This window comes from Ammodytes marinus (genome assembly GCF_949987685.1).
Source record: "Ammodytes marinus genome assembly, chromosome: 2".
Classification (NCBI taxonomy): Eukaryota; Metazoa; Chordata; class Actinopteri; order Uranoscopiformes; family Ammodytidae; genus Ammodytes; species Ammodytes marinus.
The window spans coordinates 17497987-17515015 of NC_137231.1; the positions used below are offsets into that span (position 1 = coordinate 17497987).

At 40.2% G+C, this 17029-nt stretch overlaps 2 protein-coding genes across 2 annotated transcripts; one reads left to right on the forward strand and one right to left on the reverse strand.

The window, feature by feature from the left end:
- Positions 1-1244: 1244 nt before the first annotated feature.
- Positions 1245-11974, reverse strand: pes (pescadillo). Its single transcript, XM_080039109.1, has 15 exons — positions 11822-11974; positions 11531-11610; positions 10794-10947; positions 10456-10565; positions 10028-10199; positions 9824-9913; positions 9467-9583; positions 8872-8949; positions 8361-8450; positions 6524-6654; positions 6283-6408; positions 5648-5832; positions 2185-2330; positions 1920-2078; positions 1245-1621 (listed from the first exon to the last, which is right to left on the reverse strand). Exons 1-15 carry the CDS (start codon positions 11843-11845, stop codon positions 1547-1549), a joined length of 1737 nt encoding a protein of 578 aa, XP_079895235.1. The 5' UTR covers positions 11846-11974; the 3' UTR covers positions 1245-1546.
- A 1322-nt stretch (positions 11975-13296) lies between these two features.
- On the forward strand, positions 13297-16762 carry p2rx2 (purinergic receptor P2X, ligand-gated ion channel, 2; the record flags this gene model as incomplete). Its single annotated transcript, XM_080039903.1, has 12 exons — positions 13297-13463; positions 13947-14082; positions 14206-14277; positions 14393-14468; positions 14560-14656; positions 14846-14926; positions 15114-15267; positions 15466-15596; positions 15720-15810; positions 15922-15987; positions 16093-16170; positions 16637-16762. The coding sequence occupies 12 exons, from the start codon at positions 13297-13299 to the stop codon at positions 16760-16762; spliced, it is 1275 nt and encodes a 424-aa protein (XP_079896029.1).
- Between the last annotated feature and the right edge of the window lie 267 nt (positions 16763-17029).

Sequence of the window (17029 nt, forward strand, 5' to 3'; positions counted from 1 at the left end):
TCAGGGTCTCTGTCAGGGGACTCACACTTGTCAGATTGTAAGAAGGGAGTAGAGGGAGGGAGGAAGGACGCTGTATAGTCCCTATTCAGTCTCCATACAGAGGCCTATTGAGTGCAGACACTGGAGTCTGAGCTGCAAGCTGATAGGAGGAGAGGACAACAGCATAAAAAGAACAAATGCATAAAGCCAAAGAACAAAGGCTTTAATTGTGCCACTTGATCAAGATGGCTCTGTCTGTAATGTTTAAAATGCTTGTTTCGCCATCTGTCTATGCATGCAATGACAAATGTACACAGGGCAGCTATTCACTTGTTCATACGGATAAGACAATTATCTGAACAAACTATGAAACCTACACAGCCTGGACTGTCATGCGACAACACTGCCTATGCTCCAAGTGTTTTCTGCTATTAAAAGCTATCAGTATTCTAACTTTGTGTTCTGTATGTTATATAATACAGTAATCAAGGTATCATCTTATGCTTGTAAAACCATCAAGCTAAATGGAATCTCTTGTGCAGCACATTTCAATAGAGAATGAAATGAACATCTGGTCTCGAGTGACAGTCTATTTGGCCCTGCAAGCCAGGACGTAGCAATATGTGGTCACAAGGCCTCACACATTACTCCATATCCATCTCCACACTGTGGCCATGGAAGGCAAACTGGATTTGTGCGGCTCATCCTACACGCGTGAAGCTCAGGCCAGACACTGCTGCTTTGTTGAGCAGCGTGTGCATTTTCATGCAGGCACCCAAGAGTGCCAGGCTGAGAGCTGGGCTGAATGGGCATGCGTGGAATGCAGATTGGGTTGAGAGGGGGCAGGAAGTGTCACACACTGAATGAGGAGATTGAAGAGAGCGTGACATGAGCGGACTGGCCTTCAGCCCACCACCCTCCACAGCATCATCTCAGAGGGCAGAGGGGCTCTAGCTCCTTCGTCATCAACACCCACTGCCCATGTATGGCGCAATCACTCAAGACGACCCACCAGTGACCTCAGCCTCTGCACAGAAGTGTCTTTTGGAATATTCTGCATTTCCACAATTTAAGTGCAACTCTTCTGATCCATATGCAGCAGTGGGAAGTGACTTATCTGCTTTTTAGGGACCATCTACCCAAGGCGCTTCAAGCATAACTGATCCTTCTTGATTTTGCCACACAAAAACCAGTAGCTAACCAACAATAAGAAAGCATAAACCTCATTTCAATACTGTTGCAAGATACAAATAACAACTTTAATACTTTGTTGTACTTTAATATACAGACAGTTAAGCAGTTCAGATCTAAAAATAAGAAAAATGGTGTGTAATGTAGAAATGTTCATACAAACAACAAATGCAAGGAGTCACATTAACATTAATAATTACACAATTGGCATATGCATCATTCTGCATTACAGAATGGTCAATCCACCACGTCACACCCAACTCATTCAGAGTTTTCTGATGCACTTACAGGTTTTTCAACATGTCAACCTGTACTGCATACAACCTCATCGAGTCAAATACATAGAGTCAGTCTGACGAATACATCCTCAGAAGACTCAGTTTTTCGTCTTTTTCTTCTTTGATTTTTCAGCATCATCGTGGGCCTTCCTCTTGGCAGTGAGCTTGTTAGCCTGTAAGATAACAATGAATGCGGTGAAGGTATTTCAGTGGTTCCGTGAACTCGGCTGTCAGTAATCTACACCAGGCAGCTATACAATTCTTTTAAACACGTTGCTATCTGGCCTTCGCTTGTGTGTCCCTAAGACCACCAAAAATAGATACAAGTAATTAATTAATAAAAACCTTGAGATAAGACACCTGATACTGAAAACATTCGATCCATGGTAAAAAATGTGACTGTTTGCAGTTCACAAACAGTCTTATCTACACTTAAATCAATATTCAAATCAACAACAAAGCAGAACATACCTCTCGGACTTTTCTTTTCTTTCCGAACATGATCTTGTCGTACAGGTACTTTTCCTTTTTCTTCATCATCATGATGGCCAGACGTTTCTCCTCGGCTTTCTCCTCCTGCTCCAAGCGTTGTGGGTTTTCTACCTTCACTTTGCCAGGTGTCACTTTGACCTTCAGAGATAAAAAGGGGCAGAGAGTTGAGTTGACAAAGGCTCCACTAGTTGGTTCAAACAGGAAAAGATACAGGTGGCCCATAAAGGGGGGGATGGACTCTTACCTTGCTCTGGGATCTTTGTTCTTCCATCTTTTTAAGACTCTTCTCCTCTTCCTCTTCATCTTCGTCCTCGTTTTCATCATCTTCCTCCTCACCCTCCTCGTCGTCGTCGTCCTCTTCTTCGCTGGCCTCTTCTTCCTGTTCGGTGACTGTAATAGAAGCGTAAAAAACTATATTATATCTTATTTATCCATGATCTTCGAGTTTGCATTTTTATGTATTCTTTTTAAGATTAATGTTTGATTAGACTACAAATACTGACTCATAATGGAAGCAATGAGTTGTTTTTACTCTGATCAATAGAAAAAATATTAGGGGAAGGTGGGGTGATTTGTGCATTTTGGAAGTTGCAAAACCCATTGTTTCTAGAAAACCGTGGAAGAAATTGGAAATGTGACCACATATTTAAGAAGAGCCATCCATTTGACTCATCCTGTAAAGAAGGGAGACACAAGGAATAAGATATAAGCACATTTAAGCTCAAAAAACTGTGTTTTGCCTTTCAAAGTAAAATTTCCATGATCAAGGTTTTTTGATTATTGTGTCTGAACAATTATAGACACGTTTGAAAACATTTGACACATGTTTTAGTGCTTTGGTATGCTACACTTTGAGTCTATATAATTAGCACAATGTCAACCCTAAATTGCTGCATCATGCCTATTATCCAAAATTCTGGGGATGGGGTGATTTGTGCGCAAGGGCCTGGGTGAGTTATAAGTAAGTAAGTAAGTAAAATGTATTTATAAAAGCACATTTATGACAGATTGCACTGTCCAAAGTGCTGTACATAGTGCATTCAGTAGGTAAACAATGAAGGTAAAATAACAATAACCAAAATAAAAGACGTAAAGCCCATACATCCACATAAACACAGATAGTAGTGCAGAGGTAAGTAAGTAGTGCAGAGGTTAATGGGGAGGAAACACCAGGGTGTACATATGGGTTTTGAGCCTTGATTTAAAGGCAGAAATGTAGGGGGAATCACATTTGTCAGGTGGCAGTTGGTTCCACAAGCACGGAGCAACTAGTGCAAAGTACATTTCTGAGAGTTGTGCCAGGGGCATGGCTGTATACGCTGGTCACCAAAAGAAAGTGATTGTCTACAGTAGCTCAGAAGAGAGTGACATCTCAATTCCACTTAACGACACCACTGATGAGAGTTCAGATGGCCAGAAAGATGATGATGGTGACTTTGTCATTGTGACACAATGACGCACAAATCACCCCACTACGTGGGGTGATTTGTGCGACAAGACAACTTTTTTTCCGAAAGCTATATTTCTTAAACAGTTTATTCCAGATCCAAAGTTTTTATTGCCAGGGATGCACAACATCCTGAAATATATGTACATATTTGAGTTGGAGACATAACTGTCAAGGCCTCACTTTAAAATCACTTTGAGTAAAAAGTTGCACAAATCACCCCACCTTCCCCTATTTAGTTTTTACAATCTCAAAAAATGTATCTAAAATTATTAAGAATATTAAAGTCAAGATAATAGATTTCACATGCATTACCCCCTACCAGAGCCGGACTCATTTTCAGCCCTGGAGTTTCATGCCTCAGACCGGCCCATTTTAGTTCAGGACCAACATTATTAATATAATGTAATAACAACCTTAATATGTACGTCTGCAAAAGTGCACTGTTCTCTGCACCCTTGTAATTCTGTGTTTTTAGACTGTGTGGACTCAAATGCTCCTGTTTAGCCTAGCCTATAGGTGCCTGCCATGGTGCTACTATGTGCAGTAGGAGTGTGCGGAGACGTCATTATCTGTATCTGTATCTGTTCAACAAACACAATTATCTGTATCTGTATTAGGATATGAAACCGGAAGTGGCGGGGCTTATGTCTGAATATTTTTTCACCAACAATTATTGTCCCTTCAGAGCCTCAAATTGATTTAATATTGTCATATTATTAATAATGAGATATATTTTCCTCATACTGTAGGCTACTTCTCGTCCGTTTCTCTCTCTCATTATAAGTTATGAACTGTCTGAGCCCCTACACGTTTGACTGGGGGACATTGAACATTCAGAGTCTGAAACAGTAGGCCTATTACATCACAGTAAATCATAAACTTGCGCACTCTTTTTATTTTTAACTAAACTAAGTTGTATGATCCATCGATCTAGATAAGATTGATTTTGCCCGTTTATTTCCCTCTTCTCTCTCTCTCACTCTCTCTCTCCCTCTCTATAGACCTATCTCTGTCGCGCTCTCTCTCTCCCTATCTTTTTTAATTTCTAACTTGGTTCAATGAATAATTACTTTGGACTAGGAAACAGCGTTTTATAATCTAGTGATGTAAGTGATCAACGCACAAAAACTAAACTTTGTTTGAGCAAATCTCTTAGTAATAAACAGATTGTATGAACTAAACAGGCGAAGTCTTTGCAGATCAAATATTTAAAGATCGTTTTTATTAAATGAATTACACGGCCCGTTGCCATTAGAGACGCGGTTCACGTTCAGAGATTTGAAATAAATTAAAGTCGGGAGGGACTGAAGGTGAGTCGGGGTCAGAAACTTCCAGCGGAATGGAGAGAGACCGCGGCTCATGGGGCCATGCATAAATGCAGCCGGTCTTTCTCTTCTAAGCCACGGCAGCGGAGATGAACAGCTGATAGGTGCAACTCAAGTTAAGGCAGAACGCGCTGCGTCAATTTAGTGCATGATAGGCAAAATAAATAAATAGTTGTTTCCCGAATAATTCGGGAAGTAAAAATATTCGGATCGATCTCATTATCCGTGCTCATCCAAATAAATGTTCGGATTCGGGCTCATCCCTGTGCAGCCGACACTCCAGTCGCCATTGTCCCGAGCATAGGCCTACATTGAAAATGAATGACTGGGGGCTGGCACTAACTTTTATGAAGCCTTTGGTATGAGCGCAGAATTACAAGTTATCTTCTTTCACCGCGTAGTCCGACATGGAAGACATGCTGCTAGTGAGAGACACGCAGCAGGGCTAGGAGGCCCTAGTTCCTGTTTCTGCTTCAAAATAAAAGTCATCTCACGTTACACCAGTTAGATGCTTTTAATGTGAAACTGAAGCTGTAGGAAATGGTCAGTTTCCATTAGCAGTAACTTAACTGCGGACTAATAATATGATTTTTAATGCACCAATAGGTATAATGATATTTTAACCCAGTGCCATGACTGGGCCGGCCCTCGCAGCCCAAAAACAAGAGCGGCCCACTGGGAATGCTCCCGGTTCTCCCTATTAGCCACTCCGGGCCTGCCCCCTACTGCGACATATATCTCATGGAGCTGATTGTTTTTAGAAGTAACATAATTTAGTAAATAGCAATCACAACGCGTTAAATACACTGACATCCTAATCATAATCCCAGTCATTTAATGTTGTAAAACAAGATGAAAAATTCTGAAAAGTATGACGTTATCATAGCCATTTTATGAAAGATGAGACTTTAAAGAAATGCCTGTGCTCGTACCTGGTTTTTCTCCACGTTGTAAGGCCATGATCTTTAGTTTTTCGGGGGGCACGTAGTCTCCTTCCTTCTCCTCCACGAAGGGAGAGAGGTGGGGAGGCAGAGTCACTCCAAGGAAATAATCCTCAACAGGCATGAGGACTTTGGCGTTGACACAATCATACACCCACTGGGGCTGGATGTAGTACCTAAAACAAATAGTATGATAATTAGAGCTTGGAAAATGGCCTGTTATGACACATGTTCATACCCCTGTTCTGGGATGAAATATTGAGAACACATCATGTTTATGTAAAAATTGATATTTTCCTCTCCACTAGTAAGGATATATATGGCGGCGTTAGCAGGCTGGCTGATGACCCCTTGAAAACGCAGATCGATATAAAAAGGGATGAACAGGGTGTGTCAAACACAATGAACAGGGATGCATTGAGGCAATGGAGTTCTGAAAGGAGGCATTGTGGATCACAAGGTTATGTACGAGGAGAGTGAGGTTCAATCAGCAGACCATTCCTGTTTTTAGGGCTTGTGATTCAGAAAGATACTGTAAATATAGCAGTCTGTACACAAAGGTGATGCTTTCTGTATATTTAAAAGGAAAACGGTTAAATGTGATAAAAACCACACCATTCCTTTACCTGTTGATGTACTGTTTGTCGATGTTGGGTCGGTCAACAATGTGATGTGTGATGCTTTCATCTGTAACCTCGTATGTGCTACCGATGCAGGCAGACTTGTCCCAGGACACCTCGCCACCGTAACACCTGCAAACAGCAACAATACACAAAAAAGGGTGTTTGAGTCAGTTTGACGTTATCAGGATGCTTCTCCTTGTCCTATGACTTCCCAGTGGGTTTCAGTGCTGCAGCTCTCGCTCACCTGATGAGGAAAGCCAGCGACTCACGGGGCACTTCTCTGTTGAGGTAGAACTTGAGCCCCTCAAAAAGCTTTTTCTGAGCCTCCAGCAGTTTCTCTTCCTTTTCCCTGGTCTCCATCTTTTCTATGTCCTCCTGAAGAAAAACATTAATTAAAGGAAAACGTTTATTGATATTTTTGTAGTGTATGACAATTCAATGATCCTAGACGGCAAATACCTTACAACTTATAAAACTGGTCCAACAACAGCTCAGAGTATTTAGTCTAAATAAAGTCCGTGAATACATTCACCTAGGGCTGCAACTAACGATTATTTTAATAATCGATTAATCGGATAAAAAAAATATAAACATTTGTAAATTTATGCCGCATCTTTATTCAAAAACTGAACATTACTTCAAATTCACAGTGCAGACTGAAGTGTCAAAACACCAGGTTATTGCTCCAACGTCCCGGAACTATTAAAAGTAATATTAAATGACAAAATTAAAAATAAACTTAACTGGGATAACACAAAAAAAACATACAATGTATGATATGCATTTATACAGTATATAAGGGATGTCCATGGTAAACCAGTCAACCGATAAGATTTTTAACCGGTAAATACTAACGGTTAAAAAACATAAATCATCTTAATTTCTCTCAGATGACAGGAGATCGTTAACTTTTATTGATATTGATACCATTTGAGACTCCTTAATGATCCAAGTCTTTATTGATATCACTATTGATACTTTTCTATTATTTTGTTGAAATAGAACTTGTATTATTGCTTTAATTGCTGATATGATTATAACTCAAGATAGGACATTAAACAGGTCATAATTCCATCTTTACTATCTATTTTATATTGCTGGGAAAACAAGTTTTCGCCAAAATCTAAATTATTTTTATTTTTTTTGCATTTGAACACATCTATCATATTACTGAGCCAGCCTGAACACATCACATTTGACATGTTTGCTACTTCTTTTAAGCTAACTAGCTCTATATCCTTCCGATTTTAACATGGATTTAAAAACTGGATTACTATTTTTAACTGACGGGACTTTCTACACCGTTCGGTTGTGTGATTACTGCCGCTGCTTTGAATGACTGTTGATGCGCCGATGCCGACCCTCCGAGCCCGTCTGCAGCTGACAGAGTTTTTTTGGACTAGATGGATACTGAATTGAAGGAGTTTTTTTAACCCAAAGACAGCAAAGGTACAACACTTTTATAAAGGCCTACAGTACAGTGTTAGATATTACCAAAATAAAAGCTGTGGCCGCTCACACTATAGCTTTCCCGCACCGCTTCACGTGCGGAAGGCTCGCTGTGGGCGTGCATGAACCTGTCGACGGCTGAATGTAAACAGTGCCGCGCCTACAAGTGACTTATTAATCGCGCGACTCAACGAATCGATGACCAAATGCGTTGCCAACGCTTTTAGTAATCGATTCGTTGTTGCAGCCTTACATTCATCTTCTAACCCTCCACCCTGATGTATCCTGGAATGTGGAGCAGTGACTAGAACAAGACCCATGTTGCTGAAATGCAACATTCTAGGCTCCTTTTGGAACAGGGCAAATAGTAGAGAACCTTAGACTTGTTGGGCAAAACAAGCTTCCCAAGGTGACAAACATCTCATGCTTAGCAACCCAATATGAAACTGTGATCCCCAGTCTCACACTTCATAAACCTTAGACTCCTCTGAAAAATATATGTGACCTCTCACTTCTGCCCTCAGAGACCAATTAGTTTATCAAGTGTTGTTTTTCTGCGGGTTTGTGATGAAATTTATCACAATATATTTAAAACAGACATAATTAAACATTTTGTGAACAGGTTCTCTTACCCCTTCAGCGGGAAACTGGTCGAGTGCAGCCTCTTCCTCCTCTGCAGTAGAAACTACTCTTGCCAGACTGGCACTCAGAGCAGACAGTTTCTGCACAGGATAAGCACAAACATCCCCAAATGTATTATTCACATTGACAAACTTACATGATTCCTGTAAATAACCAGATTAAGGTTCGAGTTCAGTTAAAGCCTTTCTGTGTATAGCGACACTGCTTTGCATCAGAAATGCTTCTGGCAACACCATATGGTGGCGAAAAAACACGGTGATTGTTGCAACAGGTTTGAATGATTGGTATGAAATATTTTAAGAGTTCTGAAATCCTTCCACATAGTAAAACAAACCACTGTGTTTTGGTGTCTGATAAGCCTTCAAACTTAGGAATGCATTATTCCATTACAAGATCATATTACATTTTGTCACAGTTCCCGATAAAATGCAGCTAAGCTATGGAGGTGAGAGTTAGAGGTTTGACTGATCCTTTAGAATAGTTCAAGGTAAAGAGCCTCACCTCTAAGTAGCTTTCTGAATCCATTGCGTAGTCATCCTCATCCTCTTCTTTCAGCTCCAGCTCTGCTTTACTGTCCAGCTGCAAAAGGAGGGATGTCAAAACAGAGTACAGCGGTGCTAACTGGCGACCAAATAGCCATCAATCCCCACTGTAATCATCATGCATAATCATTGTTTATAATCATCACAAGTTTAATCTTACTGAAAGCTGTTAGAGTAAGAGATTTAATGGCGCGTCTGGAGAAAGCTTGTCGGCAAAATCAGTGTATATTTCCTCACGATCCGCTACCCGTCTGTATTTTGTGTGCACAGAAGAAAAAGCTGGTGTTAATGCACAGCCTAGGCTCAGTAGACTGGTATGTAAACAAAGGTGGCCCACTGTAGCTAGCACAATGCCCATTTACAGAGCCTAGGTTGTGTATCAAGACTGGATTTTTTTATAGCGCACACAGTACGGTAAGGTAGCGGATTGAGAGGAGATATTCACTGATTTTGACAACAAGCATTCTCAAAAATCGCGGACGCAACCTCCACCAACAATTCATTGTCAAAAGTAATATGTACACATGTACATAAAGGGGTTGTGAGTCCAATACCTTTGGTGGGTATTGTAGGTTGAGGGAATGGTAGAGTCTGAAGTTGACGAACCCCAGGACAGTTGTGTACAAGTCTGTGAAAGTTGCCATTACTCTGTAGTCGACATCTGTTGGGTGCTGAATGAGAAATAAACAGAGTTCAACTTAAGTCTCATTGTTAAAATGAATAAACACAAACCTTTATAATAATGTATAATCCATACAGCAAACAAAAGAGCTCAGGGAAGTTGCCCAGTGTTTGTTAACTTTATAGAGGATCCAGAGCTGTGTCAACAGTCAGTGTAATAGCACAGCACCATAAAAAAGGTGCTTATTGTTAGTGTAATGACTATAAGCTGAAATTCGTAATTCACTTACATCATGGGAGAACTGATATGGCACCAGCCATGTAATGAGCTGTCCCATCACCTCAGCTTGGTAATAGATTCCCTTGATGGAGATGAACACCTATCAGGAACAGACAAGCTGTGTTCATTACAGAATACAGGGCAACAAACTCACAACCCTACATTTAACATTTCAAACAAATAAAGATAGCTGATGTGAAGTTTAAAGTGGCACCTTTCTGAGGGAACGACACGCAATCACATAGTTCATCCACTCCACAGTGAGGCGTCTGCACAGCTGGATTGTCTGAACGTGGCATTTTCCCGTTCGGGCGAAGGTGGAGAAAAGGAAGCACATGCAGAGGGCATCGTCGATATCACGGAGAGCATCAATGAAGGAGGGGTACCTGCAGCAAAAAGGAACACCAGTAAGGCAACACAACTTAATACAATTCGAAAAATATTACCCCCCCAAAAAACAAGTTAATTAGTACTTAAAAGCAACTTTAAGCTGGTGTAATGTATTTCTTATTAAGAGCATTTCCCACCATTTGCAGTTGTCCAGTCATTACTGCTGATACTGTGCAATTTGACCAAAAGCAGAGAAAGTCTGTTTAGCTCAACAATGCCCTCCCATGTTGAGAGTGGAGTTAACAGTCTCACCTCTCTTTGATGATGTGGTCCAATTTATAGGCCGGCTTGTTCTCCCTCAGTCTCTCCACAGCAGAATATTCTGTTTTTCCATAAGCCCTCTTAAGCTTGCGCACAAATACCTTTTAAAATAAATAATAATAAAAAATAAATAATAATAAAAAATAAATCATTTATATTTCCCTTGAATTACACTTTATTTGCTTTTTTGTATGAGAAGAAACAATTTATCCACAACAGAAAAGCAATTTAATACAGATCAATACTTTTGTTGATACTTTTAAAAAATAAGCAAGGGCAACTTTTGCATATAAGCATGTTAAAGAATAGACAACATGTGCCTGTGATACCTTGTATTCTCTGAATTTGCCGACGATTGGCTCATGCAGCAGGAAGCGGATGTCTTTGAGCAGGTAGAAGGTTCTCGCAGCTGTAGAGCCCTTGTTGACCTTCTTCTTGTGTTTAGGCTCATGAGGGTAGATGCCTTTAAGGATGCACAGTCGCCTGAAAATCAGTGTGAAAAATACATTATGTATCTGCCACATGGCTGTGTTACGTGTCATGCCAGCCAGGTGTCATGATAGGAAATTAATTCTCAACAATTTTATGTGCTAAGAAGTAGAGTAGTGATGATGATGCATACAATAACTTGAATAACAAATATCTTTAATATGTAGTTTTTGAAAGGTGTTGACTTATCTTTATGGTTGAGAGGTTTTCGCTCTCTTTACATAAGTATAAAAAAAAAAATATATATATATACAGTGTAAGCTTCCTAAAGGCAGCCTTCAGTTTTTATGCACCCTATCTCTGGAACCAACTTCCAGGGGACTTGAGGTCTGCTGCAACACTCAGCTCTTTCAAATCGGGTCTGAAAACTGGAATGGCCTTGTGTCCGATATGTGCTGTACAAATAAACTTGCCTTGCCTAAATATATGGTACATTCCAGATTACTGATGCAATAGTGTCGATTATCTGTACCTAATACATTGCCCGCTAACTGTAAATCAATTTAAAAATCACATACACAAGACACAGGAATATCCATGCGCTACAGACATATTACAGACACCATTGCTGTCTCACCTGAAGTCAGGGAGGCTCAGCGATAACTTCTTACGAGCTTTGTTTCTGGTGATGTAGTTGGTGGCAGAGCCCCTCTCGTACTGGAAAACGAGGACAGATGATCACATTAAACTCCCATTAGCCACACATATATTTAATTAATAATCAGAGTAACTACATGCTCATCGGCTTAAAACAGATTGACCGTTTCCGAAAAACAAACTTCAGCTAGCTCCGTTAGCTTATGGCTAGCCATGTTGCTGTGCGACTTAATTCGCCTGAGACTGACATTAGGCCGAGGTCAACTCTTACCTTTTTCTTCTGAGTGCCTCCCATTTGCAAGGGATTTGTGACCCTCCACACAGGTTTATGGATATGTTATTGTCTACAAATCCAACCGGGCGCAATTACGGACGAACACAGCTATTGCGAATGCGGCCACAGGATGAGGAGGACGCACGTGTCGTTGACATGCGCGGAGGAAGCAGTGCTTGCTGCAACCAGGACCTAGACGAGGGGTTGGCCGAATTTCCGCCTGTATAAAAAAAAAACGAAAGAAACTTCAAACAATTCAAAGTCAAAGTTTTTTATTGTCAGTTCTGATATATGCAAGACATGCATCAGAATCGAAATGGCGTTTATCTCTGACCCACGGTGCGGTGCAATAGGAACGTTAAAAAATAAAGAGTATAATAAGATAAACAATATTTACATTATATAAATACTTAATACTAAAAACAAAACAAAAAAACAATAAAAAAGTCACTGCCTCGCTGTTGCTATTTTTTTTTAGTTGTTAGGCTACTATATCCACATCATCTGTAACATTTAGCAACATCTGCAAGGGTTTGAACCTCTTATTATAGGTCCATGGTTTGCACCAATGCATTATTCGTGATAAGTTCTTATTTGATTAAAATATTAAAATAATACAGTATAAATGGACTGATTAATCGGCGGTCAATTAAACCAGACCATTGATCGCATTTTGAGATAATCGGCTTTGGTGATATCTACATTCAAGCAGCCGATTACAAAATTAAACAATTCTTACATGTCTGCAGACACTGCAGGTAGCCTGTTCATGGTGGCTGTAGTGAAGCAATGTATGCACCTTTTTCATTTTCAACCCAAATGTTTGTATTTTTATTTTATTGTAATGATGACACTAGGCTGGAAATGCATCCAAAGTCCCCCCTTGTATTTTACATTAGACAGCACCAGGGAAGGCCATGTGCAGTACAATGCACTTTTTTTAAATTTCAAAATGTTTTTTTGTGTCTAGATTTATTTCTTTAATATTAATTTAAATTGTTTTATTCTCATTAAATTGTTGTATTTTCTCAAATGCAAGAAAAAACAACAACAACAACAACAACAACAACAACAACAACAACATGATATTTGCATTATATATCTGCAATCAGGACCTGCTCTCTAAATATCGATATCAGCACCGGCGATTGACAAACCCATATCGGTCAACCACTGCAATACAGACAATATGTAACAATTGAATATATTCTTTAAACTATTCATAATAATGAAGGCAAATGTTTAAAAATGTCTTCAAAGAGGCAAAAAAAAACTATCTTCAGAATGAACTTACATAACATAAAATAAATGATTCAACCTCTACTGAACCACACCCCCTTCACTTATCCATGGATGCTGGAGAGTGATTATGATTGGAGATGAGCCAGAGCAGAGAGTGAGAATGAGAGGGGGGCAAGAGCTAGATACAAGGAAACAGAATCATAGCGAAATTTGTTTTCACATCTAAGGATATGTGTGAAGTATTCCATCAGTTCACAATGGGACTACGTGTCTTTATAAAGGATTATTTTCTAGGCTTTTGGGACTATGAGACACCAAAGGTGATGGTGGTTAAAAACAAAACTCTTGGAGTCATATACAGAAGTGTTCAGTTTCTTGTGATCGCCTATTTCATCTGGTAAGCTTCATGTTTTTTGTACTTGCATGGAAACTGTGTGGGTCAAAAGAGAAATCTATGAAATTGAATATAGTTTGAATTCTTCTTAATATTCAGGAATGACAGCAAAGTATACAATTGTGTGCAAATATGAGAAAAGGGAGTATAACGACAAACTGTGCACTATATTCTATAAAACATTATGTGCTGATCTGGAGAGGAAATGCTTCTCATTTTCAATAAGCTGTAACAAATGAACAACATTAATAATGAAAACCCAACTAATGACTGTCTCTTTTTCTTCAATCATCAAATTGTTTCAAGTCTTCAAACTATGTTTTAAGATGTTTTGAAGTCTTGTGATAGAAGTGCGTCACATTTTATTCTTCTTTGGCTTCAGTAAATAGGGCTGAACAGATCCAGGGTAATATGATACCTCCGGTATAAATTGACGTCATGGCAGAAAATCTGACATTTGGGTCTGTCCGTCCTTTCATCCTGAAGGTATGTCTTCATAAGCGAGAAAGCCTACCAAGAGAGTGAAACTCGTCCGGAGAGCTCAGTTTATACGCTCATGAAAGGCACAGCAGTTCATGGAGATGATATCTTGGACACTGTGGAGTACGTTCAACCCTCAGAGGTGAGACCAGAGCAAATGCTGCAGTACAACCATGGAAGTTTAACCTCTCATACTCCTCAGCCTCATTATGTCTTTACACCAAAGAGACTGACCTATTGTACGTTTGTTTGATATCCCTCACAGGGCGGTGATGTGATTAGCACAACATTGAGACGAGAAGTAACGTATGATCAGAAGCAAGGAACCTGTGCTGAGGTGAGAGGTTATCAAAAGCTTTGCCAACAATAACCACCAATAAAAGACAGTGCTATAAAAGTGTACAGACACATTTATTCTCCCACGACCATGCATCTGTCTTATTTCACTTCAGCATTTCCGAGTTGCCAATGCCAACTGTACGAAAGACTCTGACTGTGTCCAGGGAGAGGTCGACTTTGATGGCCATGGTACCACCATTTTATACCTCTCAATCTTCCTTTGACCTGGATTGGTCTGTATTTTTCACAGTCTCTGCCTGTTTTAAACACTATTTTACAGGCAGGAGGACTGGCAGATGTGTTCAGTACTACAACTACACCTTCAAAACCTGTGAGATCCAAAGCTGGTGTCCTATTGAGGAGTACGCCGCAGTACGGTAAGGCAGATGATATGGCATCTCTAAAGTCGGTCGGTCAAGTTCAAGTCATGTTTTAGGAGATAATATATAAAAGTCACTAAATATCTTAACATAAATCAGTGGTTCCAAACCCAGGGTTCAGGAGCCCCAGAAGGTACAAAGTAGTCATATAAAGAAGAAACATTCTGATTCTGGTGTCTTCAACAGAGAACCAGCGTTAGTGGAGGCCATCAATTTTTCAGTGTTCATCAGGAACTCTATCCACTTCCCCAGATTTAAAGTTCTGAGGTAAGACAAACACACACACACACACACACACACACACACACACACACACACACACACACACACACACACACACACACACACACACACACACACACACACACACACACACACACCCTGGAGCCAATGCTTTTGGGTATTGAAAAAGCTGCAAAGATTCTGAAGAACTCTGCTTCCTGTCTTTGACCAGGGGAAATATCAAAGATGCTTCAACCAAGCGTGACATGCATAAATACCTCAACAAGTGTCATTACCATGAGGAGAAAGAGCCCTACTGTCCAAACTTCCGCTTGGGCTACATCGCAGTTCAAGCGAGGGAGATTTTCAGTGAGCTCTGCGAGACTGTGAGTATGCCGTGGTGCACCAAATGTGAAAATGCTTGGATTTCTGAATTTAAAAAAGTGTCCTTGGTTGAAAAACATGTCTTTTTGTAACATATCTTATTCTGAACATCATATACTGAGTCATGGATATTTTAAGGACCTACTTATTTGTGCTTGGGTTGCATTGCTTAAGATGTGCTCATTGCTGCTTTTGTTCAGGGAGGAGTTATAGGGGTTTTCATCAACTGGCAGTGTAACCTGGACCTGGATCCTTCACACTGCAAACCTACTTATTCCTTCCGTCGTCTTGATCTGCGAAAGAATCAGACCAATTCTGGTTACTATTTCAGGTGATCCCTCCAATGCCGAATACTGACTTACTATTGTTAAATATTTCAAACTGAGTATGTCACCTTGTCTTGTGGTACATTTCCCTAGCCTTTACACTTGTAGTTTCTGTGTCATATTTCCAGGTTTGCCAAATATTACGTTAAGGACGGAGTGGAGTCTCGAACACTTATCAAGGCCTATGGTATCCGTCTGGATGTCATAGTTCACGGACATGTAAGTGGATGCCCCATCATGACTAGTTTCTTTTCAATGTACTGTGAAGACTCATAGTTCTGAGACAAAGTCATGCTTTGATGAGATGCTTGCATATTGTTTCTTTTTTAGGCTGGTAAATTCAGTCCCATCCCAACCATCATCAGTACGGTGACTGCTATGACTTCAGTTGGGATTGTGAGTAGTTCATACATTCTTTTCTTATCTGGAGACTTTGACGTGGCAGCTATTGCTCTTTGCACCATAAAACTTTTTATTTTCTTTTTAATTTCACCTCTCAAGTGTACGATTTTCTGTGACTGGATCATGCTGACGTTTATTGACAAGAATGAAGTCTACAGTGGGAGGAAGTTTGATGAGGTGAGCAAAAAAAGGCAAGGTGGCTGATGTGCAACCATCGAAACTCATGAATAAATGAGAAAATGGCTTTTTAATAACTGTTATGACCACTATAAGTAACAGGGTTAATTCAATCTGTTGGCGACACTTAAAACTGTGGTGCATACAATATTGCATAGTTACCACGAGCAAATTAAAATGCTAATTTAGGATTTACTAATAAGTAGTTCCCGACAAACTCAAAATCCAGCACTATGCAGTGGACATGCTGCGTTTCACACCTACTCAATATTTTTTTATGACTTATACAGTATATTAGACACATATTGAAACGTAAAGGATTCTTGATATTATCAGTACTGTATGAACCTTTCTTTTTCAACAGAAATAAACAGTAAAATCAGTGATAGTCTGAACTCCATTTAAATGCTTCAGTTTCTGGGTCTTTGTTTTATGCATGTCTGTTGACTATAAGTGTCCTCTGCAGATCACCCAGGAGCCCCAGGTGCAGGTCAACCACGAGCCCCCGGGGCCAGTAGTCTCCACAGAGCTCAGCTACATCAACAGCTTTGGCTCAAACCATTCAGACCTGTCGGAAGGCGTGCCGCTGTGAAGTTTTAATAGTTGCCTCAGTTACCCGTTACAAGAGCGTGGACTCCACAGCGTCCAGCAGCTGACTGTGGCAACAACAACAGCAACATCTGAGTGCTTTCTCAGGTTACTGCATCAGCTCTGCTTATGACTGCCAGCGGTCGCTCTGCTGTTGTTAGGGGGAAGAATGAACTGACAGAGAACCACAGTGACAAAGAGCAACTGGTCCTCTCATCGTGGTGCCTGTGTGCAGTGGATTCAGGTCATGCATCACCTCGATGGATCCTCC

Coding starts and splice junctions, on each gene's coding strand:
- pes (XM_080039109.1), bottom strand. CDS start 11,845: ATGGGAGGCACTCAGAAGAAAAAG. Junction 10,200..10,455: donor GACCACATCATCAAAGAGAG/GTGAGACTGTTA, acceptor TTTTTGCTGCAG/GTACCCCTCCTTCATTGATG. Junction 8,950..9,466: donor ACCTACAATACCCACCAAAG/GTATTGGACTCA, acceptor CTCCTTTTGCAG/CTGGACAGTAAAGCAGAGCT.